General features: G+C 59.1%; 4 protein-coding genes and 1 long non-coding RNA gene across 6 annotated transcripts; 2 read left to right on the plus strand and 3 right to left on the minus strand.

Annotated features, from left to right (window-relative positions):
• Window positions 1–2: 2 nt before the first annotated feature.
• LOC127060732 (ankyrin repeat domain-containing protein 35-like) lies at window positions 3–1,961 on the plus strand (the record flags this gene model as incomplete). The annotated part of the gene is given in 5 exon segments (XM_050984822.1): window positions 3–837; window positions 840–1,051; window positions 1,529–1,618; window positions 1,706–1,771; window positions 1,867–1,961. Coding segments are annotated over 5 exon segments (1,281 nt in total), but the record flags the coding sequence as incomplete, so codon positions are not given.
• A 35-nt stretch (window positions 1,962–1,996) lies between these two features.
• Window positions 1,997–4,239, minus strand: NUDT17 (nudix hydrolase 17). 2 transcript variants are annotated; one of them, XM_050984541.1, is made up of 8 exons: window positions 4,013–4,239; window positions 3,731–3,853; window positions 3,468–3,639; window positions 3,359–3,384; window positions 3,191–3,283; window positions 3,003–3,101; window positions 2,413–2,573; window positions 1,997–2,308 (listed from the first exon to the last, which is right to left on the minus strand). In XM_050984541.1, the coding sequence occupies exons 1-8, from the start codon at window positions 4,079–4,081 to the stop codon at window positions 2,140–2,142; spliced, it is 912 nt and encodes a 303-aa protein (XP_050840498.1). In that variant the 5' UTR covers window positions 4,082–4,239; the 3' UTR covers window positions 1,997–2,139. The 2 variants fall into 2 exon arrangements, with proteins under 2 accessions (XP_050840498.1, XP_050840499.1); XM_050984542.1 differs by lacking the exon at window positions 3,003–3,101.
• Window positions 4,240–5,362: 1,123 nt separating this feature from the next.
• On the plus strand, window positions 5,363–12,724 carry SEMA6C (semaphorin 6C). Its single transcript, XM_050984656.1, has 17 exons — window positions 5,363–5,964; window positions 6,035–6,149; window positions 6,313–6,370; window positions 6,470–6,526; window positions 6,641–6,742; window positions 6,943–7,033; window positions 7,110–7,232; window positions 7,492–7,580; window positions 8,225–8,442; window positions 8,763–8,888; window positions 8,971–9,126; window positions 9,710–9,946; window positions 10,374–10,550; window positions 10,794–10,871; window positions 10,964–11,019; window positions 11,229–11,270; window positions 11,631–12,724. Exons 1-17 carry the CDS (start codon window positions 5,715–5,717, stop codon window positions 12,353–12,355), a joined length of 2,700 nt encoding a protein of 899 aa, XP_050840613.1. The 5' UTR covers window positions 5,363–5,714; the 3' UTR covers window positions 12,356–12,724.
• Window positions 12,725–13,970: 1,246 nt separating this feature from the next.
• On the minus strand, window positions 13,971–18,747 carry LOC115484670 (uncharacterized). The gene is made up of 4 exons (XR_007779991.1): window positions 17,935–18,747; window positions 16,130–16,322; window positions 15,974–16,039; window positions 13,971–15,920 (listed from the first exon to the last, which is right to left on the minus strand). It is a non-coding gene; the product is annotated as an uncharacterized LOC115484670 (long non-coding RNA).
• Window positions 18,748–19,915: 1,168 nt separating this feature from the next.
• MLLT11 (MLLT11 transcription factor 7 cofactor) lies at window positions 19,916–23,594 on the minus strand. The gene is made up of 2 exons (XM_030233435.2): window positions 23,294–23,594; window positions 19,916–21,532 (listed from the first exon to the last, which is right to left on the minus strand). Exon 2 carries the CDS (start codon window positions 21,523–21,525, stop codon window positions 21,262–21,264), a length of 264 nt encoding a protein of 87 aa, XP_030089295.1. The 5' UTR covers window positions 21,526–21,532; window positions 23,294–23,594; the 3' UTR covers window positions 19,916–21,261.
• Between the last annotated feature and the right edge of the window lie 550 nt (window positions 23,595–24,144).

The following is a 24,144-nucleotide window of genomic DNA, read 5'->3' on the forward strand; positions in this document are numbered from 1 at the left end:
GGCGGGAGCTCGTGCGGCTCCTGCCGGGACGGGACGCGGGTGAGGATGAGGAGGATGAGGAAGATGACGGCGCCTGCCTGGAGCTCCTGGCCCGGCGCGTGGCGGAGCTGAGGAAGAGGACGAGGGATGAAGAGTGGGAAGGAGGACACGGCAGCGCCGAGGCTCCGGCGCTGATCCCGTTCCTGGCCTGGCTGGGAGAGGAGTGCTCCAAAATGCGGGAAGCGAAGGCCGGAGCCTTCTCCCGGGGCCGGGAGCTGCGTGGGGAAGCAGAGCGTTCCCTGCGGGCCGAGCCCGCCTGGGAGCAGCTGGCGGCGGGGCTGGAGCAGGCGCTGGAGCAGCAGGACCAGATCCATTCCAGGATGCTGCAGGGATCCCAAATCCTCCTGGAAAAGCTCCGCCGGTGCTCGGTGAACGGCACGGAGCCTGCTCAGAGCGGGAAGCACCGGGAGGAGATCCCGAGGGAGGGCGGGAGGATGGAGAAGGAGCTGCTGGAGCTGCGGGAAGGCAACGGGAAGCTTCTGGTGGAGCTGGCGCGGCTGGGCCGGGAGCGGGAGCGGCTGCAGCAGGAGCTGCGGGAGCTGCGGGATCCCGGCAAGCGGGACGAGGCGTGGAGGCTGCGCCGGGTGCTGCGGGAGCTGCGGGACGGGCTGGGAGCGCGGGTGCGGGAGGCGGGCGGCGACGCCGGGGCCGGGATTCTCCGGGATTTACACCGGCGGCTGGACGCGCTGGTGCGGTCCCAGCACGAGGCCCTGCAGCTCATCACGGAGATGGAGGGAGAGGCCGGAGAAAGCCCCGGGAGCGACGGGGAGGGCGGGATAGCGGGAGAACCGGGAGCGGCGCAGGGCCGGAGAGCGGCACCGCCGGTGTCCCGCCGGGCTCGGAGGCGGAGCGGTGGCGGGAGGCGGCGGCGGCGGCCGAGGAGCGGGCGGCCGGGCGGGAACGGGAGCTGCGGGAGCTGCGGGAGACGGCGGAGGGGCTGGAGAGGAGCCTGGCAGCGCTGCGGGAACGCGCGGCTCGGCTGGAGCGCGCCTGCCGGGACAAGGATGGGAAGGTGAGCGACGGGCTGGGGACGGGACCTTCCCAGCACCAGTCCCATTCCCGTCATCATCCTCCTGCCATCCTTGTCCCCATCGCTGAGCCATTCTGGTCTTCGTCTTCCTCTCATCCTTGTCCCCATCGGTGACCCCTTCCCATCTTCCTCTTCCTCCCATATCCAACCCCATGTCCCTCCCATCCCCATCCCCTTCCCAGTCCTCTTTTCATCATCATCATCATCATCATCATCCCTTTCTCACCGTTGTCCCCATCATTATCTGCATCCCCACCCCCACCCCCATCCCATCCCATCCCATCCCATCCCACCCCTCCCCATCCTGTTCCCCCCCCCATTTTGGGGGCACCTCAGGGATTCAGGGGGGAACTGAGCAGGACCTTGGGGGCTGGCAGGGACCAGGGGGGCTCTGGGGGGTGCTGAGAACAACCAACCCCCACCAGCCCCCCAAATCTGCCCCTGATTTTGCCCCCTCAGCTGAAGCAGCTGCTGGTGGAGACGGAGAAACTCTCGGCCGAGGTGTTGGGGCTGCGGGGCCGGAGCGCCCGGCTCCAGCTCCAGCTGGAGGTGAGGACAGAGCCCGGTGTCACACCGTGTCACCCTTAGTAGCCTCTTGTCACTCTGAGTCACCCAGTGCCACCTGTGCCCGCCCAGGTCCAGCAGAAGCAGCACCGGGACACCGTGGCTGTGTACCGGACCCACCTCCTCCAGGCTGCCCAGGTGGGACCCCCTGGCCCTGCCCGGGGTCTCTGGGGAGGAGTGGGGACACAGTTTTGGGTGGGATCCCGGCAAAAGCCACACTCCCTCCTCCACAGGGATTCATGGACGAGGGCGTCCACGCCGCGCTGCTGCGGATCCTGCGGGCCGAGGCGAGAGCGGGGCCGTGGCATTAAACCGGGAAACTGCGACACACACGTGGCCGTGTCCCATTCTGTGCCCCGTGTCCCATTCTGTGTCCCATCCCATGTCCCATCCTGTGTCCCCATCCCATGAGCCGAGGAAGGGGGTGTACCCTCTCCATTCCCCTGGAATCCACCCGAAACCATGGAAACCCCACTCCAGGACAGGGCCGGGATCCCGCTGGAATTTTATTCCCGCTCCTCCCCCCGGCCGGGCCCCGCCCGCCACCGCCCCAGCGCGAATTTGGTGCCGGTGCTGACTCGCTCCAGGTCGGGGCCGCGGGCCGGGGCCCGGCGCAGGAGGATCCCGGTGGGAATCCGGGAGCTGCGGAAGCCGTCGGGGCTCAGCTCCGTGATCCTGGCACGGGGAACGGGGTCAGGGACGGGGCCATGGCGAGGCTGGGCAGCCCCAGGGGCTCTCCAGCCTCGTGTCGCTGTCCCCACGGTGGCAGAGGGACTCACCCCACGGTGGCCGGCAGCTCTCTGGGGAATGATCCCGGTCCTGATCCCGATCCCGGTTCCGGTGCCTCAGCTCCGTCCTCGGTGGCAGCGATGGCCTCCAGGACCCGAGGCTCCAGCCAGGCCACGGCGCTGACCTCACACGGGCTCGGGCACAGCCGGGCCTGGGCATGGACCCCTCGTGGAGGGAGAGACCCCCACGGTGGGGGGAACCCCAACCTCGATAGAGACCCCCACCCCTGGAGGGACCCCAGCCTCAGGAGGAACTGTCAGGGGAGGAACAGCCCGGCCGTGGAGGGACCCCCACCCTCAGAGGGACCCCCACCCAGAGAGAGACTGCAACACCAAGAGGGGCCCCCCACCCACGGAGGGACCCCACACATGGAGGGACCCCCACTCTCAGAGAGACCCTAATTCAGAGGGGGACTACAACACCGAGAGGCGCCCCCTACCCAGGGAAGGACCCCACCCATGGAGGGACCCCATCCCTTGGAGGTGCCCCCCACCCATTGAGGGACCCCCTCGGAGGTGCCCCTCACCCCCGGAGGTGCCCCCCACCCACTGAGGGACCCCGCCCTCGGAGGTGCCCGCACCTGCAGCCTCTGGCGGGACTCGGCCGAGCGCAGCCCGAGGTAGGTGACAATGTGGTGGCACCGCGGTGGCCCCCAGCTCAGCGAGGGAGGGAACAGGGACTGCGGGGAGCAGGGGTGACCCGTGGGGCAGGGCGGCCACCTGGGGGTGTCACCCCCTGCCCAGCCCCGGGTTGGGGAGGGGTCGTTACCTCCCAGAGGCCGAGCAGGTGCCAGGAGAAGGTTCCAGGCTCCAGGTGCAGCCCCGTCTCCTCGGCCAGCTCCCGCAGCCCCGCGGCCACCAGCTGGGGGTTCGGGGGGTCACAGGTGTCCCCACACTCACCTGGGGACCCCCTGCCCTCCCCGCGCTGTCACCTCACCTCTTCTCCTGGCTCCAAGTGCCCACCTGAGTGGGTGGGACATGAGTCAGGGGACACCAAAACACCTGTGACCCCCCCAAGAGCTGCTGTCCCCCGTCCTCGCGCTCACCTGGTGGCACCCAAACGTTGGGGAAGTGGCGCAGGGTGGTGGCCCGGCGGGTCAGCAGGACGTGGCCACAGGTGGCCTCCAGCAGCACGGCCACCGCTGCGACCACCCCCGCGTGTCCCCCCCGGTCACCCAGAGTGTCCCCTCCCAGCTTGGCGGGGCAGAAGGGGGGTCTCTGCGGGGACAGGGGATGTCAGGGGTGCCATGGCTCCCCGAGGGGACGCGGTGGCACCGGTGGGGACACCGGGGCTGGTGGCCCCGCGCACCTTGAGGACGGTGACGGTGGAGCCGGGGAAGGCGACATCGGAGATGAGGAAGCGGCCGCGCTCCAGCCCGCAGCTCACCAGGGCCACGTCCGTGTGCGCGGGGCAGAACACGCCGGTGACACTCTGCGGGGACACCGCTGTCACTGTCACCGCGCTGTCACCGCGCTGTCACCGCACCGCCGCAGCGGCCGCTCCCCCCGCCCTGCACTGAACCCCCCCCGGTACCCCCACAGTCCCCAGACCCCCCCGGTGCCCCCCGGTGCCCCCGGTTGCCCCCCGGACCTGCCCGAACGCCGCCGCCCCCCCCGCCCCCGCGCGCCGCACGTGCACGAGCACGCGCGCGCCCGCCATGACGGGGGGCGGGGTCTTCTGGAAAGGTGGGCGGGGCTTGACGCCTTCAGGGGGCGGGGCCTCAGCCGAGCCGGGGATTGCGCCCTCTGCAGGAAGCGCCGGGAATGGCCCCGCCCTCGGGAGGTCACCGAAATTGGGGACAGTTCTGTGTCCCCCGTGTGTCCTGTGTGTGTCCCATGTGCCCTGTGTTCTCTGTGTGTCCCTGTGTGTCACCCGTGCGTCCTGTGTGTGTCCCCCATGTGTTCTGTCTGTGTCCCCGTGTGTCCCTAGTGTGTGTCCGTGTCCTCCGCGTTCCCCCACTGGCGACAGTGTCACCTGCCACCCCTCAGGGACACGACCAACACTCCGGCGACACCGCTGTGTCCCCACGGCCGCCACCATCGCTCCGGCGACATCGCCCCCCTCTGTCCCCGAGCGGTGCCATCCCAGGCCATGCCAGCAGATGTCACTCCCTGCCCGCCCCCTCGGGACCCCCGCCATTCCCCCGAGCCTCGGGGGTGTCCCCAGCGTCCCGCACCCCTGCCATGTCCCCACGCTCCCCGGTGACACTCGGGGACACCGGAGCCTGAGCGGGAACACCGCGGGGCAGCTCAGTGCTCCCAGTACGTCCCAGTAACCCCCAGTAGCTCTCGGTGGCCACTCGGGCGAGGCAAGTGGCCACACCACGGTGCGGGTGACAAATCCTCGCTCTGGGGACAGAGAGGGGACACACGGGTGGCCGCCACACCGCACGCGCGCGGCGGTTACACGCGGGAGCGCGCACCGACGAGGTGGGGGGGGGAGGGGGGGGTGTCACAGCCGCGCACACGCGCGTGCAAACCTCCCCCCCCCACCCCCCCCCCCGGCAGTTAATGAGGATCATCTCATTAACGGGGATTAACGCCTATCTATACGCTGGCCGCGGGGGGAGCCCCGGTCCCGCGGCGGGGGCTGTGCGGTCCCCACGGGGGTCCCCGGTCCCGCCCCCCGGCCCCGCTCCGGCCGGTGCCCGGTCCCGGCCCGTTCCGGGGCGGAGCCGCTCGGGACCGAGCGGGGAGCGGAGCCGGTACCGAGCGCCGAGGGGTCGGGAGGGGAGGGGGTTGGGGGGATGTTGGGGCAGAGGGTGGTGGAGGGGTGGGACGGGGTGGGTTAGGGGTGAGTTTGGGGTGGTTTGGGGTGAATTTGGGGTGAGTTTGGGGTGGTTTGGTGTGAATTCGGGGTGGGTTTGGGGTGGTTTGGGGTTGTAGGCTGGGTGTTGTGAGGTGTTGGGGCAGGGGGTAGTTTTGGGGTAGCTTTGGAGTGTTTTTGGGATGGTTTTGGGCTGTAGGCTGGGTGTTGAGGGGTGTTGGGGCAGGGGGTGTGTAGGGCGCTCTACGGGGCCATGGAATATGGGGACGGGGCGGTTTTGGGGTGTTTTAGGGCTTTGGGTGGGACGATGAGTGTTGTGAGGGTGTCCTGGGGGTACTCGGGGTGCGGGGTCGGGGTGTAGGGGGGTGTTTTGGGGGTGCTGGGGCGGTGCAGGTGGGTGCTGAACAATGAGGCTGCGCTCCTGTGCTGGGGGAAATGTCCCGGCACTGGTGGCAGCAGCTCCCGGAGCACTGGGAGCACTGGGAGCACTGGGGACTTGGGGACAGGAACATTGGAACACGGGGAAATGGGGACCACTGAGAGGACTGGGGACACTGGGAGCACTGTCCCCACACTGTCCCCACTCCACCCCCCATCCCCGCGCCTCAGTTTCCCCCCGCTCGCAGCCCGGGGCGGGGCGGGGGGGTCGCTCTCAGTCCCACCCGCGATGCCGGGGGTCCCGCTGCTCTTCGTCCTCCTCCTCCTCCTCCTCGCCGGGACCCCCGCCCAGTCCTTCCCGCGGGACCTGGTGGCTCGCAGCACCGTGGAGCTGGCAGGTGAGCGGGGGGCGGCCCCGGGGGGGCTCGGGGGATGCCGGGGGTCTCACCGCGTCCTCCCACTCCGCAGCCACCGCCGCCTACCCGCGTTTTGGGGGTCTCCGGGGGAACAACGGCACGGCTCGGCTCGGCCTGGACTTCCAGCGCATGCTGCGGCTCAACGGGACGCTCTTCGTGGCCGCCCGGTGAGCGCCGCCGGGCTCGCCGGTGTGCCGGGACACGGCTCCGGTGTTGAGCATCCTCATGCGTGCTTGTGCAAGGATTTGCACGCCCCTGTCAGTGCGTGACCCCGCTGTCCCCCTGTGCGTGTTGTCCCGTGTCCCCTTGCACACTCACCTCCCCCTTCAGGGACCACATCTACGCCTTCGACCTGCGGCAGGACAAGGGGACGCTGTACCCGCAGCGGGTAAGGGGGACGGGGACAGCGACCCTGGGGACAAGGGGGGCACACAGCGGGGCGAGGGTCCCCGTGCCCACCCGCCCCTTGGCACGTCTCACCTGGCAGCACCTCACCTGGGAGACGCAGGACAGGGAGAACTGCGCCATGCGGGGCCGGCGGCAGGTGAGGGGGTGCAGGAATTTGGGGTGCGGGGTTTGAAGGTACAAAGGGTGGGGCAAACAGGGCTCGGGGCATGAGAAGGTGGCGACGCCAGGGTCACCTGTGTCCCCCCCACAGGACGAATGTCACAACTACATCCGGGTGCTGGTGCCCCGCGACGCCGAGACCCTCCTGGCTTGTGGCACCAACGCCTTCAGCCCCCTGTGCCGCATCTACCAGGTGGGGGGCCCGGGACCCCCGAAATGAGGGAGGGGCTCGCAGCCTCATGGGGGTGCCTGGGGGGTCTCAGCCCCAGCAGGGCGATTCCCAGAGCATGGAGGTTCTCAGCCATGTCCGTGCTGGGGGTGGGGATGGCACAAGGGGGGTGCTGAGTATATGGGGAGGGTCTCACGGCCTATGGGCGTGTGTCCCCCCCCCAGGTGAGCAGCCTGGCACAGCAGGGTGACGACGTCAGTGGCCAAGCCCGGTGTCCCTTCGATGCCAAGCAAAGCATCGTGGCCGTCTTTGTCGGTGGGTGCTGGACAGGTGGGGGGGGTGGGGGGGGGCAGGGGGGCACGAGGGTGACGCGATGTGTCCCCCCCCGCAGATGGCAGCCTCTACTCGGCCACGGTGGCCGATTTCCAGGCGAGCGATGCCGTGATCTACCGCAGCCTGAGCCCCGGGCAGGCTCCCCTGCGCACCCTCAAGTACAGCTCCCGCTGGCTGCAGGGTACCCCGGAATGGGGGGTCTGGGGGGGTCTGGGGGGGTGGGAGTAGGTGTAGGAGGGTGTAGGGTAGGGGTTACAGGTGTGGAGGGATGAGGCAGAGTGGGGCAGGGGGATGTGGGATGGGATCGGGGGGTGTAGGGCTGCAATCTGGGGGTACAGGGGGGGCAGGATGCAGAAGAGGGACTGAGTGCAAGGGTGTGGGACAAGGACAGGAGGTGGCAGGAGCTGATGGTCCCTCCAACCTCCCCTGGCCCCCCCCAGAACCCCACTTTGTCCAGGTGCTGCCCTACGGCCCCTACGTCTACTTCTTCTTCAGGGAGGTGGCAGTGGAGCTCAGCGCCCTGGGCAAGGTGGGTGCGGGGATGGGGGGCACAGGGGGGGACCCCCCCACCCTGGGGTGGAGGCAGGGGAGAATCCTGAGCCCCTTATCAGGGTGTCAGACCTGTAGGTGCCCCCTGGGTACCAGCCTGAGGTGCCCATGGGATAGTGATGATGCCCAGGTGTGCCCTGGGTGGTGACCCCAGGTGCCCAGGTGGTGACCCTGAGGGTGCCCAGGTGCTGAGCTGGTCCCTGTGCTGGTGGCCTGGGTGGCCCAGGTGGTGACCCTGAGGGTGCCCAGGTGGTGACCCGGGTGTCCAGGTGCTGAGGGGGTCCCCGTGCAGGTGCTGGTGGCCCGGGTGGCCCAGGTGGTAACCCAGGTGTCCAGGTGCTGAGGTGGTCCCCATGCAGGTGCTGGTGGCCCGGGTGGCCCAGGTGGTAACCCAGGTGTCCAGGTGCTGAGGTGGTCCCCGTGCAGGTGCTGGTGGCCCGGGTGGCCCAGGTGGTAACCCAGGTGTCCAGGTGCTGAGGTGGTCCCCATGCAGTGCTGGTGGCCGGTGGCCCAGGTGGTAACCCAGGTGTCCAGGTGCTGAGCCTGGTCCCCTGCAGGTGCTGGTGGCCCGGGTGGCCCAGATGGTGACCCTGGTGTCCAGGTGCTGAGGGGGTCCCTGTGCAGGTGCTGGTGGCCCGGGTGGCCCGGGTGTGCCGCAATGACCGTGGCGGGTCCCCGCGGGTGCTGGAGCGGCGCTGGACGTCCTTCCTGAAGGTGCGGCTGCAGTGCTCCGTCCCTGGGGACACCGTCTTCTACTTCGATGTCCTGGAGGCTGTGACACCGCCCCAGAACCTGCACGGGCGCCCCGCTGTCCTTGCACTCTTTGGCACCCAGCCCAACAGGCAGGGACTTGGGGACATGGGGACACAGGAACAGGGGGATGTGGAGACGTGGGGACATGGGGACATGGGGACCTGGGGACAGGGGGAGTTGGGATGTGGGGACAGGGTGATGGTGACATGAGTAAGGACTCACATGTGGACATAGGGACACAGAGAGGGTCTTGCCCAGGGGGACATGAGGATGGACTCCAATGGGGATGGACTCAAATGGGGACACAGAGGGAACACACACAGAGAAACAGAGCCTGGGGACACACCAGGGACACGGAGGGGCCCTGGTCAAACCAAGGCCATCCTGTCCCCCCCTGCTGTCACTGCAGCATCCCCGGCTCGGCCGTCTGCGCCTTCTACCTGGCGGACGTGGAGCGCTCCTTCGAGGGTCCCTTCGCCGAGCCCCGCGGGACCACCTGGACCCCGGTGCCAGAGGACAGGGTCCCTCAGCCCAGGTACCCGCCCAGGTACCCCCACCCACACCAGGACACCCCCGGGTGCCGCAGAAATTGCATCCCCACACCAGCTGTGCCACAGGCCGGGCTGCTGTGCCGGGATGGGACCTGCTGCTGGCGTTGTCACCTCTGGGGACTTCCCTGATGAGACGTTGGTGTTCGCCAAGGAGCACCCGCTGCTGCACGGAGCCGTGGGACCTGTGGGAGGGAGGCCCCTCTTCACCCACACTGGCACCAGGTGCAGGGACAGGGTGGCCTTGGGGACAGGGTGGTCTTGGGGACAGGGTGGCCTCAGGGTGGGATGGACTTAAGAAATGAGATGCCATAAGAAGTTGGTTTCCTAAATCACCATGGTGCACTGTAAGCTGCATTATTGCCCTTTTACCTGGTATCTTTAGATATATTTATATTTAATTTTATATTTAGACAGTCCACTTAGCCACGGTATCATGAGGGAATGCATTTCTGTCCTTCTTTTAAGAGTGGTATATTAGGTGATTTTTTATTCTCCCCCTAAACATTTACAACCAGAAAAAACTGAAAGAAAATCATCCCATCAAGAGATCTGAACTATTTCCTCTCTGCTGTGGAAAAGGGTGAATTAGTTAAAAGGCAATAAAAAGTGATGGATTTGTGGGAGTGCATGGCTGTGGGGACAGGGAATAGTTCATGTGAGGAGGTCCAGGTGCTGCAGGGTGGGGATGGTCCTCGTGCAAGGCTCCTGTGAAGGGTGTGTGGGACCACGGGAGGGTGCAGGAAGCCCTTAAGCCTGGCTTTACAAGCCCTTAAGCCCGGCTTTAGGAGGCTGTGTCCTGCCACAGGCTGACCCAGCTGGCCGTGGACACGAGCGCGGGGCCCCGCGGGAACCAGACCGTGCTGTTCCTGGGCGCCGAGGACGGGCGGCTGCTCAAGGTCCTGGCAGCTGCACAGAGCCCCGAGGCCACGCAGCCCCTCGGGGGGACCCCGGCACCGAGGGACACCCGAGAGCTGGGGGACAGCAGGGACAGCAGGGCCAGGACAGTGCTGCTGGAGGAGATCAGCCTCTACGACCCCGGGCGGTGAGGGGCAGGCCCAGGGCTGGGGGCTGGGGGTCTTGGGGGGTGCTGGAGGGGCTGGTGGGCACTGAGGGGTGCCTGGGGGGTCTGGGGGTGGGTTCTGGGCACTGTGGGGGTTGTGAGTGCTGTGGGGTTTGGGGGTGCCAGGGGGGCTGTGCTGACCCCGGGTGCTCAGACAGGAGTCTGGGGGTCTCGGGGGATGCTGGAGGGGGCTTGTGGGGGCCATGGGTACTGGGAGTGTTGGGGGCTGGTGGGCACTGAGGGGTTTGGAGGGCCTGGGGGGTGGGTTCTGGGTGTTCTGGGATCTGGTGCTGCTGGGGGGCTCTCGAGGCTGTGAGTGCTGTGGGGTCTGGGGGTGTCAGGGGGGCTGTGCTGACCCCAGGGGCTCTCGGGTGTCACAGCCCACGGGGGTCTGGGGGTGTCAGGGGAGCTGTGCTGACCCCGGGGGCTCTCGGGTGCAGGTGCCACAGCCCACGGGGTCCGGGGTCCCCAGCCGGGTGCTGGGGCTGGAGCTGTACCTGCCGGGCCGGGAGCTGCTCGTGGCCTTCGCCGGGTGCCTGGTGCGGCTGCCCCTGAGCCGCTGCGGCAGCCACGGCTCCTGCCGAGGGTGAGCGGGGCCGGGCGGGGGCTCGGGGGGCGGGGGGTGATGGAAAAGGGGCGGGAGGGATCGGGGATGCTCACGGGAACGGGGATGTGCAAGGGCATGGAGACACGGGAGTGTGCAAAGGCACAGGGACACAAGGATGTGCAAGGTCATGGAAGTGTCCAAGGGCACGAGGGCAGGGGAGGGGACAGGGGCACACACGGGCACACGGACATGGATGGCAGCTGTGTCCCCCTGTCCCCGCAGGAGCTGCCTGGCTGCCCGAGACCCCTATTGTGTCTGGCTGCCCTCCAGGGGCTGTGTCCCCTTCTCTGAGGACCTTCCGTGAGTTGTCCCTCCCATCCCCAACCTCCTGGGACCCTGCCCCGTGTGGGGACACGCTGGGGACAGAAGGTGATGTCCCCTCTGTGTCCCAGGAGTGGCTTCCAGCAGGACATGGAGGGATCCCTCGGGATCAGCGGGACCTGCCAAGGTGAAGTGGGGGAACACGGGGGACACTGGGAATGTTTGGGGATTTCTGGAGACACGAGGTCACGGGGGGATGCAGGTGGCACCACGGTGACACTGGGGTGGCTCTGGCACACGTGGGTGATGCCAGAGGATGGGGAGGATGTGGAGGGGACACGGGTGGCTCCAAGGGACACAGGGGGGGCCTGGCCTGACCCTGCTCTGCTCCCACAGGGGCTGCAGGGGACCGTGACGAGGATGGAGACCTGGCCCACGGTCAGTGACATTGTCTGAGGGACCCTGGGGACCAGGGAGGGGTGTCCCAGAGTCTGGGGAGGGGGCACCAACGACTGGGGAAGGACTGTGGTGTCCCAGAGACAAGTAGGAGACCCCCAGGGCCAGGAGAGGGACCCCTGGGGTGGGATAACGATCCCAAGGGTGGAAGAGGGACCCCAGGAAAGGGGCAGGACCCTGGGGTGGGAGGAGCCCAGTGACCAGGAGGGACCCCAGGAACAGGAGAAGGGGGGACAAGAGAGGACCCCAGGGATGGGAGGACTGTGGGAGGGGGGACCCCAGGAGTGTGAGCGGGACAGGGGGTCTCTAGAGGGGGACACCGGGCTGACGGAGGTCCCGCAGGGGTCCGGCACCCCGGGCCGGGTGCCGAAGCGACGGTGCCGGTGCCGGTGCTGGTGGGCTGCGTGCTGGGCGCCTTCGCCGTGGGTGCCCTGGCCACCGGGCTGCTGGCCACCTGCTGGCGCCCCGCCGTCCCCAAAACCCCCCCGGAGACTCCGTGCACCCCGCGGACCCCGACCCAGCCGCCCGTCCCCCGCCTCTACCCCGCGCTGCCGCCGCAGGACGGGAGCGGCACCGAGCCCGAGCCCCCCGCGCTGCCCCCGGCCCGCGCCCCCCGGGACCGGGAGTCCCGGCGCAGCCCCGCGGAGCCCCCCGGGCCGGGGCCGCCGGGCAGGGCGGTGAGGGAGGAGATGCTGCAGCGGCTGCCCGGGGGCTCGGCGTGGCCCGTGACCCCACCGAGCACCGGCTCCTTCACCAACCGGGTGCTGCCCCGCGCCGCGGGCCCCGCGCCCCCCTTCGGCCCCCACGACCGGGCTCCGGTGCGCCTGGACGTGCCCCCCGACAGCCCCCCGGCCCCGCGGCGGCCGCTGGCACAGAGCTACTCACTGGGAGGGACCCCCGTGAGCCCCCCCGGGCCGCCGAGGGGTCTCACCCGCATGCACTCGCTGGGGACACCGGGGGTGACATCCTGGGGACCCCGGCCCGGAGCCCTGGAGCGCTCGCTGTCCATGAAGCCCCCCCTGCTCCCCAAGCCGCTGCTGCTGCCCGCGGCCCCGGGGCGGCCCTGAGACCCTCCCGGGACACCCCAACTGCACCTGGGGGACCCCGAGTGTCACCTGAGACCCTCCCGGGACACCCCAACTGCACCTGGGGAACCCCGAGTGTCACCTGAAACCCTCCCGGGACCCTGAGTGTCACCTGAGACCCTCCCGGGACACCCCAACTGCACCTGGGGGACCCCGAGTGTCACCTGAGACCCTCCCAGGACCCCGAGTGTCACCTGAAACCCTCCGGGGACACCCGAGTGTCACCTTCCCCGGGGTGCAGGGTCCCCACCGCCCCAGCTCTCTGTCCCCATGTCACCAGGGCAGCCCCCAGCAGGGTGACAGGAATCCCCATGTCCCCACACTGAAGTGACAAGGTCTCCATGTCTCCCATCCCCCTGGTTTTGCTTTTTTTTTTAATTCTTTCTAATTTATTTTCTGTTCGGGGGGGGATAGGAGTTGCTGTCACCTCCCCCACTTGGGGACACCAGGAAGGGGGACACATGGCCCAGCCCATCCTACTGTGTAGGACCAGGGCTGGGATGGGGCACTGCAACAGTGGCAAAGGATTTTAATAAAAAATACAGAACAAAAACCAAATTAAATATTGAAATTTCTGCATTCCAAAGCATTTTCCCTTGGTGGAAAAGGGGGGGGGCAAGCATTTGTGTTCTTGTCCCAGCACTCAGGGATCCAAACAATGTGATAAAAATCCAGATTAATCAAAGAATTAGATTTGCCCCAGGAAGGGGATGGGGGTGGAAGGGAGGGTGCCCCACACTCAGCTCAACCCCCCCAGTTCCGTGCTCCGTCCTGGGTGTCCCAGCAGGATTTGGGATAACTGACACCACCCACAGCTGGTTACTGCAGACAGGAGGCAAACACGTGTCCAATTAACCCCAAAGTGTGCTAATTAACCCCAAAGTGTGCTGATGAGAGGACAGACAGGCAGGGTTCTCCTCGGGAACGATGCGAGGCCGGAGGAGGCGCGGGCAGGAAAATCCCTGACACGGCACAGCCCGGCCTGGCCTCCCGTGGGAGGGAATTTACTGACCAAAAAAATGCTGCTTTTGGCTTAAAAAGCTCCTGGTGTTTTTCTGTGGAAGAGCTGGGTTGGAATTCCAGGCAGAGACCAGTTTTGGTCAGCTTTGGTACATGGATATTACCAGAAATTAAACCAGGGGATTCCCCTCAAAAGGTGACAACACCCTCAGCTTTATTTCCTCCAAAATAACCCAAACCACTTCCCATGAGCTCCATGGACTTTTTATTTTTCATTTCCTCTTCCAAAGGGGAAGTTTTTTCCCCAGCTGAAGGGATTTTTCAGCAAAATCACCTGTTTGGGGGAGAAGGATGGCAATAACTAAGGGACAGTGGGGAAGGCACAATACAGATCAGCTGCATGTTAAAAAAGGTTTTAGTTCTTTAAAAATAGAAATTTGAGTTTAAAAAAGTGACATTTTTCTCTCCAAAGACAAGCAGACTCCTGGGCTGTAATATCTGGATTTCCATGTGCCACCAGTTTACAGCACTGGCCAGAGTGGGAAGTAGAATATTTGCCTAAATATTGTAAAACCAAGGAAATTTTTATTTGGGGTGTTTTGATAAAAAATAAAACAGGTGAAGGATGGTTTTCCCTGAGGGTGTGAGATGCTCCACGTGACAAACATCTGATGTTGCCTCAATCAAAAAATTACCAATTTTGGAAGAAGAAAATCATGGATAAAAGGGAAAAAATCCCTTCCACACCCAATGCAACACACCAAGAGAATATTTTTGTTGCCATTCCAGTTTTGGTCCCTGGGATTTGCAGGTTCTTGCACAAGGTCTGTGTTCAGGCTGGAATTCCCAGGCAGCTCAGCACTAATCCAGCTGGGTGGGATTTCTTGCCATTCCCAACAATGCAGGTATTGACATCCCAGAATAAGCCTGGATCACCTGGCTGGGTGGAATTTTGGGGGAAAGCTCTGGATCTCTGCAGGTCAAGGTTTCAAAGAACTTTGTGGCATGGCAGGAAGTGGAGGCTGGAGGAGGCACTGCAGGAACAGCCCCGGATTTAACCAAAAAGAGAGGAAAAAAGAGAAATGTTCCTTTATAAAAGCCAGGATTAGGAGGTGACAGTGTCATCATGGTGGGTGTCCCCACAGCACGTAGGGAAATGTGGGAAGGCAGGTGAGATCCCATCTGGATGAATTTCAAAGGTTGGAAAGAGGTGGAACCAAGGTGCAAAGAAAATTAAAGAGTTCCCAGTGATGAAAAGTCGGGAGGGAAATGAGAATAATATTTTTCCTCCTGCAAGAGGGATGAGGAGCAATTCCTGCCTTATTGAGACCTGGATTATTCCCAGATCCTACTGGGAATCCTAAATCATCCCAGTAAAACCCCTGAGCTCCAGGGTTGGCACAGAGAGACCCCTGGGCTCAGGAGTATCCACCTCGTGTTCCTTGGGTCATCCACTCTTTGTTCCACTCCTTGGCAATCCCAAGTCTGAAATATCCAAGTGTTTCACCCCAGTGGGGCTGGCAGAATCCAAAGTCAAACATTTTCATCTTAAAAAGAATCACTTGAGACAAAAAAAGTGTAATTTTGAGGCTCACTAATGGAACTTCCAGCCCAGACAGGGTGAGGAGAGGAACAGAAAGCTCTCCTGGATAATTCCTGTCTCTAAGCTCCCAAGCAGCTTTAAGCACATGCAAGAGCTGCAAATTTCCAGAGAATAAATATTTTAAATCTGCAAACATGAGTTTTTGCTTTGGGAAGGCAGAGTTTGGCCAAGCAGGGAGGAGAAAGCTCATGTGAGTGACTGAAGGTAGCACCACCTAAACAGTTCCCCCTTTGTCTTCCTGGTGGGTCCTGAGCCAGGAATGATTTGTAGTAATTTGGCAAATAATTCAGAATAATTAACAGCTTTAGAAAATTGTTTTTCAGCAGGGCAAGTCTGTAAACAGACAGAACTGATGTAACCCGTCTCTCAGAGCTGCTCTGCTCCCTAATCCTCTTTTCCTGCCCCGAAGTTAATCCAAATAATCGAGTATCCCTGGGACACGCTGGAAGAATTGGCGGTAGTAGGCAAGGCTGGGGAATGACATCCCCAGAGGAAACAAAGCAGAGCTCTGGAGCTGTGCCCTGCTTTGCTGGACACCATTTGTATCTGTCTCATAAAATAATGAGATTACAGAGCACTTTAATGGCAGCACAAGGTGGATTGAGGCTGATATTAATGGGCCAGTATGAAGTTTTGGGTAAATGATGGAGTAACAGGTTGGGGTTTCATAGGTTGGATGATTTAATCCCAGTCTGGGACGTTCCCCACACGATAAAGGAACAGCCTCTGCCAAAGAGACACCAGCCAAATTGGCATTTCTCCTCCTGAGGGCCTTGGGTTTCCAGGAAAAACCCAAAATATTCCAGAGTGGTTGAAGTGGCCCCACGGACACTCAGCCCTCAGACCCCAGGAGCTCACAGGAGCTGGGATGTTTCCTTCTGGAATTAAACCTGGCTGCTCCTCACCCTGCTCCTCCTGGCAGGGACAGGTGGCTCTGGGGACAGTGGCACTCAGGAGCTGGGATGTTTCCTTCTGGAATTGAACCTGGCAGGGACAGTGGCACTCAGGAGCTGGGATGTTTCCTTCTGGAATTGAACCTGGCTGCTCCTCCTGGCAGGGACAGTGGCACTTGGGAGCTGGAATTTTTCCTTCTGGAATTGAACCTGGCTGCTCCTCACCCTGCTGCCCACCCTGCTCCTCCTGGCAGGGACAGTGACACTCAGGAGCTGGAATTTTTCCTTCTGGAATTAAACCTGGCTGCTCCTCACCTTGCTGCCCACTCTGGCTCTGGGCACAGGGGCACTCGGGTGGCACAACCCACACCTTCTGTTTCCACCACTTCCTCCCCTACTTGCCTTGGGAAATGAAGCAAAGAGCAGAGAAAAGAGTCAGGGTTTCCTTCTCTCTTCCTTGAATAGAAAGGCTGGAGCGTGTGGCTTGAGACTCCTGGGATTATGGAAAACAATGTGGGAATACAGCAGGTTTTAGCAGGAGAAAGAAAATAACACCACTGCAGCTCAGCAAAACAAAGGTTTTGGGGTAAACCCAGTGTAGCTGGGAGGTCCAAACAACCTCCAAGACCATCAAGTCCATTTGAAAGTTTGATTGATGATCTTGGGGGTCTTTTCCAGCCTTAATAATTTGATTTTGTGCAGCTGAATAATGCCCAGCACACAAATGAAAAGCCCTGGAACTGGAGGCAGCAGTTGAGCAGCCCTGGCTCTGCAAAGCTTCCTTCCCTGCCCCTTCCCTTGGCTGCATCCTGCTCCCAGGGCAGGAAACTGGGACCTGACCTGTGCTGGGTGCCAGAGAGGAAAACACTCGAGCACCACGGCTCAACAAATCAGAGCTGTGGCACCAGCAGCTTCAAGAATTTAAATTACTTGTCTCTAGACTCTAGGAAAAAAAAAATGCTTAGCTTTGGGGAAGAGAACGGAATTGAGAAGTGAGGGGATGAGATAAACTTCCACTTTATCAAATTCCTAAATTCAAAGTTAATTAAAGGTCAAGCAGCATAAAAGATGATTTTAAAAAACAACAGAAACCTTTCTGTGAGAAGGAGTTGTCAGAGCCCCAGCATGGGGACAGGAAACATTTGAGACAGTTTCACTCTAAACTATTTAGCCAGGTTTGTATGTTACAGTCAATCCATTTCTGCGATGGAATTTTATTATTTATTATTTATTATTGTTAATTATTTTCAAAATAAAGGGCTGCTTATGGCAACATCAGACACGGTGGTTCATTTCAAATTTAATAAGAATTAAGTTAATAAGAATTAATAAGAGTTAATTCTTTTTAACTTAATAAGAATTAAGTTGTTTCTATTGGTATCCATCAGTGTTCCTTTAATTAAGTTTGAACTGGGATTAAATCAATCAATCACCCAAACCCAACGCTTATTGACTGAAATGAGATAAACAAACCTTCTCAGCCCCCAAAACAATGTTTCTTCCTGCAATTGACCGTAGTAGCTCCTATTCAATGTAAGAATGGGGCAGGAAATTACCTAAATGGGCGCAAGCTCAGTGCAGAGAACCCACAATTCCTCTTTAAAAGGGGAAAAAAGAGATCCTGTTCCTCGGAGATCAACAGATTATAGGCACACAGAGGGAAGGTCACCTAAAGTTCTTCTCATTTAACCCTTGCAATCTGCTTTTTCTCTCTTCTTTAACCTGATTTAGCAAGTTTATCAGGTTTGTTTCACAGAATATTTGGGCTGGCAGTGAAAACAGCCCAAGCCTGGAGTTTTCAGCACCTTGGAACCAGATTCCCCTTTAGCCCAGCTAAGGATCCTTGTTCCCACTTAAAAACAGGAGGGAGACAAGAAAAGTCTTGATCTGGAAGTGTTCAATTAAATGGTTTTGTTACAATCGAAGTGGTTGCTGATGCCATCTCGTGGGAAATGCAAAATTGACCTCTCAGAGCAGCAGGCAGGGCTGTTCCTGAGCCCCTTCTGGGTGGGAATGTCAGGATCTGGGATTTCAAAATTATTCTCTGACTACTAAGCAAACATTCACCCAGGTGAACAGTCCCACTTGACCAAAGAATTACTCACATGCAGAAGTGTTTGCAGGATGAGGCCAAAAAGCTTCCCAAAAAGTTTTCAGCAGCCTCAAGCCTGCAGAGAAACAGCAGTTTGGGTTTCCCCAAATGCACAAAATTAACTTGATGAGTTATTAGAAAAACTGTGATTACTCAAAAAGAATTTGCACCTAGAACCGAGTTAAATGGGTTTTCCCAGTCAAAATAAGGCTCAAGGAACAACGGGAAACCTCTTTATTTCCATCTAATACGGGATAGAATAAATAAGAATAAATAAATAGAATAAATAAGGAGCAACCTACACATCTCTTAGACCTGCTTATCCAGGAATTTCCTTACTCAGTGTTTACACAAAGCAAAACACTCAACGCTGGGGTAAAGAGCAAAGCAAACTGTTCCACTCTGGATTTGGCACAGGCAGGAATTCTCATTATTCCTCTCTTGCAATCAGCCAAATCCAAAATCGTCTCCAGAGCTGGAGCAGGGCCTGGCCAAGCCCACGAGTGGCCACTCACACTGGAACCACCTTTATTTACACCAGGAGTAGGATCCTCCTCCCTTATCTCGTCTGGTGAAAACATTCAGGGGCAGGAAGCAGCAGCTGGGCGTGTTTGGCCACATTTCAGCACTTTTACTTTCCTAAATACCCATCTGCCCTCTACTGGAGAGCGATCTTAGGGGTTTTTTTCCCCAAGGTTTTCACACTCGAGGTTCCCTAAGACATTACTTGAGGTGGCTTTGGGGTTTGAAGGAAAGAGATTTTTGAGAATTTGCCCTAGTGTAAGAATGAAGGGCGAGATGGGATGTTTGTGATGGGATTTGTTCTCTAGGTCACACTGGGGTCCCCCTTCCTCAAGACCCCCAAGATCGCCCCTCTCAAAGGTCCTCCAGCTCCTTCCCTCACTGGGAGCCCTCTGAACCCCTCATGGTGGTCCCTAAAGCCCCTCATGGAAGACCCCATCCTCAGACCCCAAGATCGCAGCCCTTCCCCTCCCGGGTGTCCCCAAATCCCCTCACGGGGGTCCCCCATCCTTAGACCCCCAATATCGCAGCCCTTCCCCTCACGGGGGTCCCCCAACCTCAGACCCCAAGATCGCAGCCCTTCTCCTCACAGGGTTCCCCAAAGCCCCTCACAGGGATCCCTCCTCAGAGGCCCCGGCCCTGCTGACTGCTCTCGACCCCGCCCGGGCCCGCGCCGGTCCCGTCCCGCCCCTCCCGCCGCGGCCTCACAAAATGGCGGCCCCGGCAGCGAGCCCGTGAGGGAGCGGAAGGATACAGGATCTACGATAAAAGAATCCGCCGAGAGGGCACAGAAAGATCGGGCTGGCCCCGCACTCGCTTTCAGCGGGAACTGCGGGGAATGCGGGGGTTTCTCCTTCTTTTCTCCGTCGTTCTCCCCGCCCTGGGGCCGTCAGGAGAGGCCTGGCAGGGGAGGGGTTTCCCCTGGCGGAAGGATATCTATCAGTAGGGTTGGGCCGTGAGGGGTTCCTGGAGTTAGGTCCGGCCGAGGCGTTTTTGCGCCAAGTATAAAATGGCGGCGGCGCCTCACGCGTCGTTTGGATGTGCTTTAGACCTTGGATAATTGGGATTTGTAAATATATCTGTATTTATATGTGCGTGTTTCAGTAGCTTAAATATATCTGTCCCCTATGGGCGCCTTCCAGTCCAGGATTTAGCGCCCCTCTGGCTGCCAAACCCCCCTTTCCAAGGTGTGTTACCCCCGACTTGCCCAAAATGTCCTTTTTTTGAGGTAAAATTTGAAGTCTGGGGGCCTGTTTCTTATCTGGGGTGTTTTCCTGTGAGGCTTGGAAAAGCTGAAGTGTAAATAATATGCTTAATGTGCTTATAATAATCTTTTAGGCTTAGTTTTTCCACACTTAAGTCTTCCGCAGCATGTGCAAAGATATAAGGGTGGATTCCCAGCTCACTCTAAAGAGATTTGAGACATTTTAATGCCAAAAAACTTGATGTCAGTCTGCACGTCCACAGGAATGTGTATGTTTTGAACTGATTTTATTTAAAGTTTCATAATAAATACTTCTCCTGCAGGTTTTCTTAGCTGGGAACACAGAAGTCAAAACAGCTCTGCAGAGGAGAGTTTACATTTTTCATCTCTGGTTTTACACAGATGGTTCAAAATCAGCACACTTGATTCTTTCTGCAGATTACAGGAGAGCTGCATCCAATTTTCATAGTAGAATGCAGATTTTTTCCAATTTTTTGCCTATTCCCGGCACTTTTTAAAGTGCTGCCTCAGCCTGCCCCCAGCCACACACCCCCCAACTCTCAGGATGATTTTGGGATGCTCCACATCACTTCATCCCAATCAAACCCAAAAAAAAAAAAGCACATTCAAGAAGATAAATCAATCCCAGAAAACAATACTGGGGAAAAAAATAATAATCATTCCAGGTTGGGTTTTTGCCCTCCCATTTTGAGATGATGCTCAGAAATAAACCTCAGCAGGTGAAAATCTCCCCAGGAGAAAACTCAAGGCTTCCGCTTGAATGAATGCAGCATTGTTTGTTGTTGGTTTTAAAGGGGTTAAGTGTGGTGGAAAACCTGAAATATTTTCATTTGGGGATAAGATCCACCTTTCAGCTCTGCCCCATCACCCTTTCACACCCCACAATGTACCCAGCATCTGTCCCAGCACTGGGCATAAACCATGTGGGGCGTAAAAAAAGGATGAAAAAATAAAATTTGGGGGCAATAAACACCTGGCCTTGACCCCACTAAGCAAAGTCAGAGCATTTCCATGTCTATTTACCCTCCTGGACATAATTTTTCCCGCTTGGACTCACACCACAAGGCTCAAAGTGATTCTTTTTCTCAAGAAGAAGGTTTGTGCTGATATCTTGGGCACACCCCTGCCTCTTCCACCTTGCATTCCCGAGGGGAAGGTTAAGGGACGAAGAGGAATTTTGAGAAATTGGGCCAGGGGAGCGCAGAGGGTCGATGCTTTCTGCAGAACGAGGGCGATTGCACAAATGAGTTTCTTAAAAAAGCACTTGAGAAATTGTCACACAGGGTGGGGACAGCCATGCTGACACAGGGGGTGGCACCTCCCAAACCCTCTGGGAATGGAGAGGGGCTGTTTGTGCTCCCTCCCCTGGTGTTTGCCCCCAGTGCTGTTGTGATTCCAGGAGGAAAAGGGGGAGAGAGGGGTTGGAGATTTTTGGGGAGCCCATCACCATCGAGGTGAGCTGCTGAGTGAATGAGGAACGGCAAAACCACCCAGAAACAAAAAAACCCAACCCAACAACCTCCGAAGTGACACCAAAACCAAATCCTGGCGGAAAGAGAGAGAGCAGGGGGGAGAGGAGTGGCAGGGAGGGCTTCAAATTAAATCGAAATCGAAGGAGCTGATGCTGGCAATGGGAGCTCGCCAGAAATTAAAGCTGTTGAACTGCAGCAGACTGTCCTCTTCTTGGGAGAGCTCCTGGCTGCCTCGGTGGTCAGCAAGCTTGCCCAGCCCTCCCTTGGGCTTGTAGAGGGCCATGTCTGCGAGCCCCAGCCCCTCCAGCTCGGCCATGTCCAGCCGTGGGATCGGCATCCTCCAGTAGATGAAGGAGTCGTACTGGCTGCTGATGGTGTCCAGCATTTTCAGGCTGTGAAGGGGCACCAGGGGAAAGAAAAGGAAGAGAAAAGCTCTACTGAAAACACAGGAGTTGACCTGAAGTGGGCAGGAATCTCAGGTGTTGCCATGTTGACTCTGTCCCGTAGGATAAGCCCCTAAAAAGGAGATATCCCTCTAGGATAGTCCCCCAAAAAGGGGCTATCATTTTTAGGATAATCCCCAAAACTTTTTAGGATGATCCCCAAAAAAGGGGATATTCTTTTTAGGAATAATCCCCAAAAAGGGAGATCCTCTTTAGGATAATCCTGAAGAAAAGGGAGATCCTTTTTAGGATGATCCCCCAAAAAGGGGATATCCTTTTTAGAATAGCCCCCTAAAAAGGGGGATATCATTTTTAGGATAATCCCAAAATTTATTCGGATAACCCCCTAAAAAAGGGATATCCCTTTTAGGATAATGCCCCAAAAGGGGGTGCTTTTTAAGATAATCCCCTAAAAAGGAGTTGGTGGTGGAGGAGAGCACGGGGTTGTGCAGGTTTCACTTTAGGCTGGGTCTAACTGCAGGTTCGAGCTCTGCCAGAGTTTTATCCACACCCTTGTCTGGTAATTCGGAGGGGGCCCAAGGGATTTGTCACGCCGTGCCTCAGTTTCCCCAAACAAACAGCACGGGAGGGGAGGGCAGGGTGGGGATTAACCCCTTCCCACCTGCTCCTCCTGAAATCCCTCCTGCCAACACCCAAAGTCACTCTTTTTCCAGCCCTGCACACCTTTCCCTGAGCTGAATCCCCATGGAATGGGCAGTGAGGAGGGGTCCCTGTGCTCAGCCCCATGGAATGGGCAGTGAGGAGGGGTCCCTGTCCCTCCCCCTTGATCCCACCCCATCCCTCCCTCCCCTGACCGAACCCTCTAGAAAGGGCTGGAAGGAGCCTCGCCCGGCATTCCCACCACACCCCACCCATCCCTGCCGTGCCATCCATCCCCGCTGCAGAATTCCCCCTGCAGCCCCACCCCGATCCACCGAAAAATTGGGAAAGAGCAGGACAAGACGTGGATCAGCTTCTTGGCGGCGGAGCTGAGTCACTGCCTGGCTTCTCCCCGGCAGGGTTATGTCATTCTCCTCCTCGGTTGGCACCGGAGGTGGGGAAAAAAAAGCAGACTAACCCAAAACATCCTCATTTCCCTGCTGATTCCCCGTCTTAAAGCAGAATTCTCAAGGATGATTCAGGCATATTTTGGATCGGTGCGATCAGCTGCTAAATTTAAGGTTCTGGATGTCACTCAGAGGCTATGAAAGGCTCCTGTGTCACCCCCTGCGGGTAAACTGAGCCACAGGACTTTAAAATAGTCTCTTCCCTGGGAATTTATCCCTGGGGGCTCCATCCCTAGGGATGTATCCGTGAGTTTTTTGCAACACAACGGCAGAGAATTATTAATGGTGATGGATGTTGTGGCCATGGATTTTAAAGCTCCAAATGGTGAAAAATTGGAGTTTAGTGACAAAAGAGGGGGAAAGAGAGTTTAGTGACAAGTAAAATAATCAAATATCCAGGAAAAGGGAATGCATGTGGAGGGAAAACCCCTCTTGTGTGGCGTGTCACCCCTAAAAAAGAGCATTTCCCACAGGCTCACTTTGCTCTACTCATCCCATGGAACCAAAACCACCTTTCTCCACTTAAATCCCCGCTGGCTGTGGCTCATTCCCCCTCTCAAAAAGAAATTCCAACACCCTCCTCCACCCCAATCCTTGCCGGAATAAAAAGCATCCTGTGGCTGAGCATCCTCGCATCCCTTACCTGCGGAGGGCGGGCGGTGCCGGGAGCGGTGAGCTCGGTGCCGGGCCGGGCGCTTTGTGCCGGGGAGCCGCGGGCGGAGCAGCGTCGCTTTTGTCTGCCGGCGCTGCTGGGTCTGCAATGCAGCCCCTCGAACTGCCCTTCCTCGTGGGGGGAGGATGATGATGATGATGATGATGGCAGATGAGTCAGCGGCTCCCACCCGCGCCAGGGAGGGAGGGGGAGGACGGCAGGGGCGGAGATGCTGCGCGCTGGACCCCCAAGCCGAGGATATATTAAACCTGGTTCACTCCTCAAGCCTTCAGCTGCGTGTTGGGGGAATAATTTTCAGTCTGCAAGGAGCTGGGGGATATTTCTTTAACCTGCATGTGAAGATATGGGGGGCTGTGGTACCCCCCAAACCTTGGGAGGGCACTGTGCAGGTTAAACACAGGGAAACTTGGCTCAAAGAAACACAATAAATTTTTTAATTTTTTTTTTTAATTTTAATTTTTTACTCTGAAACTGAGGGTATTTGGTCCTAAGGCCACATCCCTGCTTTGTGGCCGAAGCCAGACGTGGAACTAGAAATAGAGGGAGACACTCAAAACTGGCATCAATCACTGCCAGGGCTGAGGGGGGGCTTCACCCAGACTGGGGCACCTCACACCCCACTTTACCCCACAGCTGACAACAAAGAAAACCTCGATGCAACCCCTCAGACCAGGGAATCTCCCTGCCCCAGCACCTCTGAGACCCCAAACACCTTTTTTGGGGGCACAGGCCACATCCATGCACCTGAGAGGCTGAGGGCAGCCCTTGCCCTCCTCTCCCTGGGCTTTGCCTGAGATCAACATTCTTTTGGTGCTTTAGGG

Source organism: Serinus canaria, chromosome 25 (genome assembly GCF_022539315.1).
Source record: "Serinus canaria isolate serCan28SL12 chromosome 25, serCan2020, whole genome shotgun sequence".
In the NCBI taxonomy this organism is placed as follows: Eukaryota; Metazoa; Chordata; class Aves; order Passeriformes; family Fringillidae; genus Serinus; species Serinus canaria.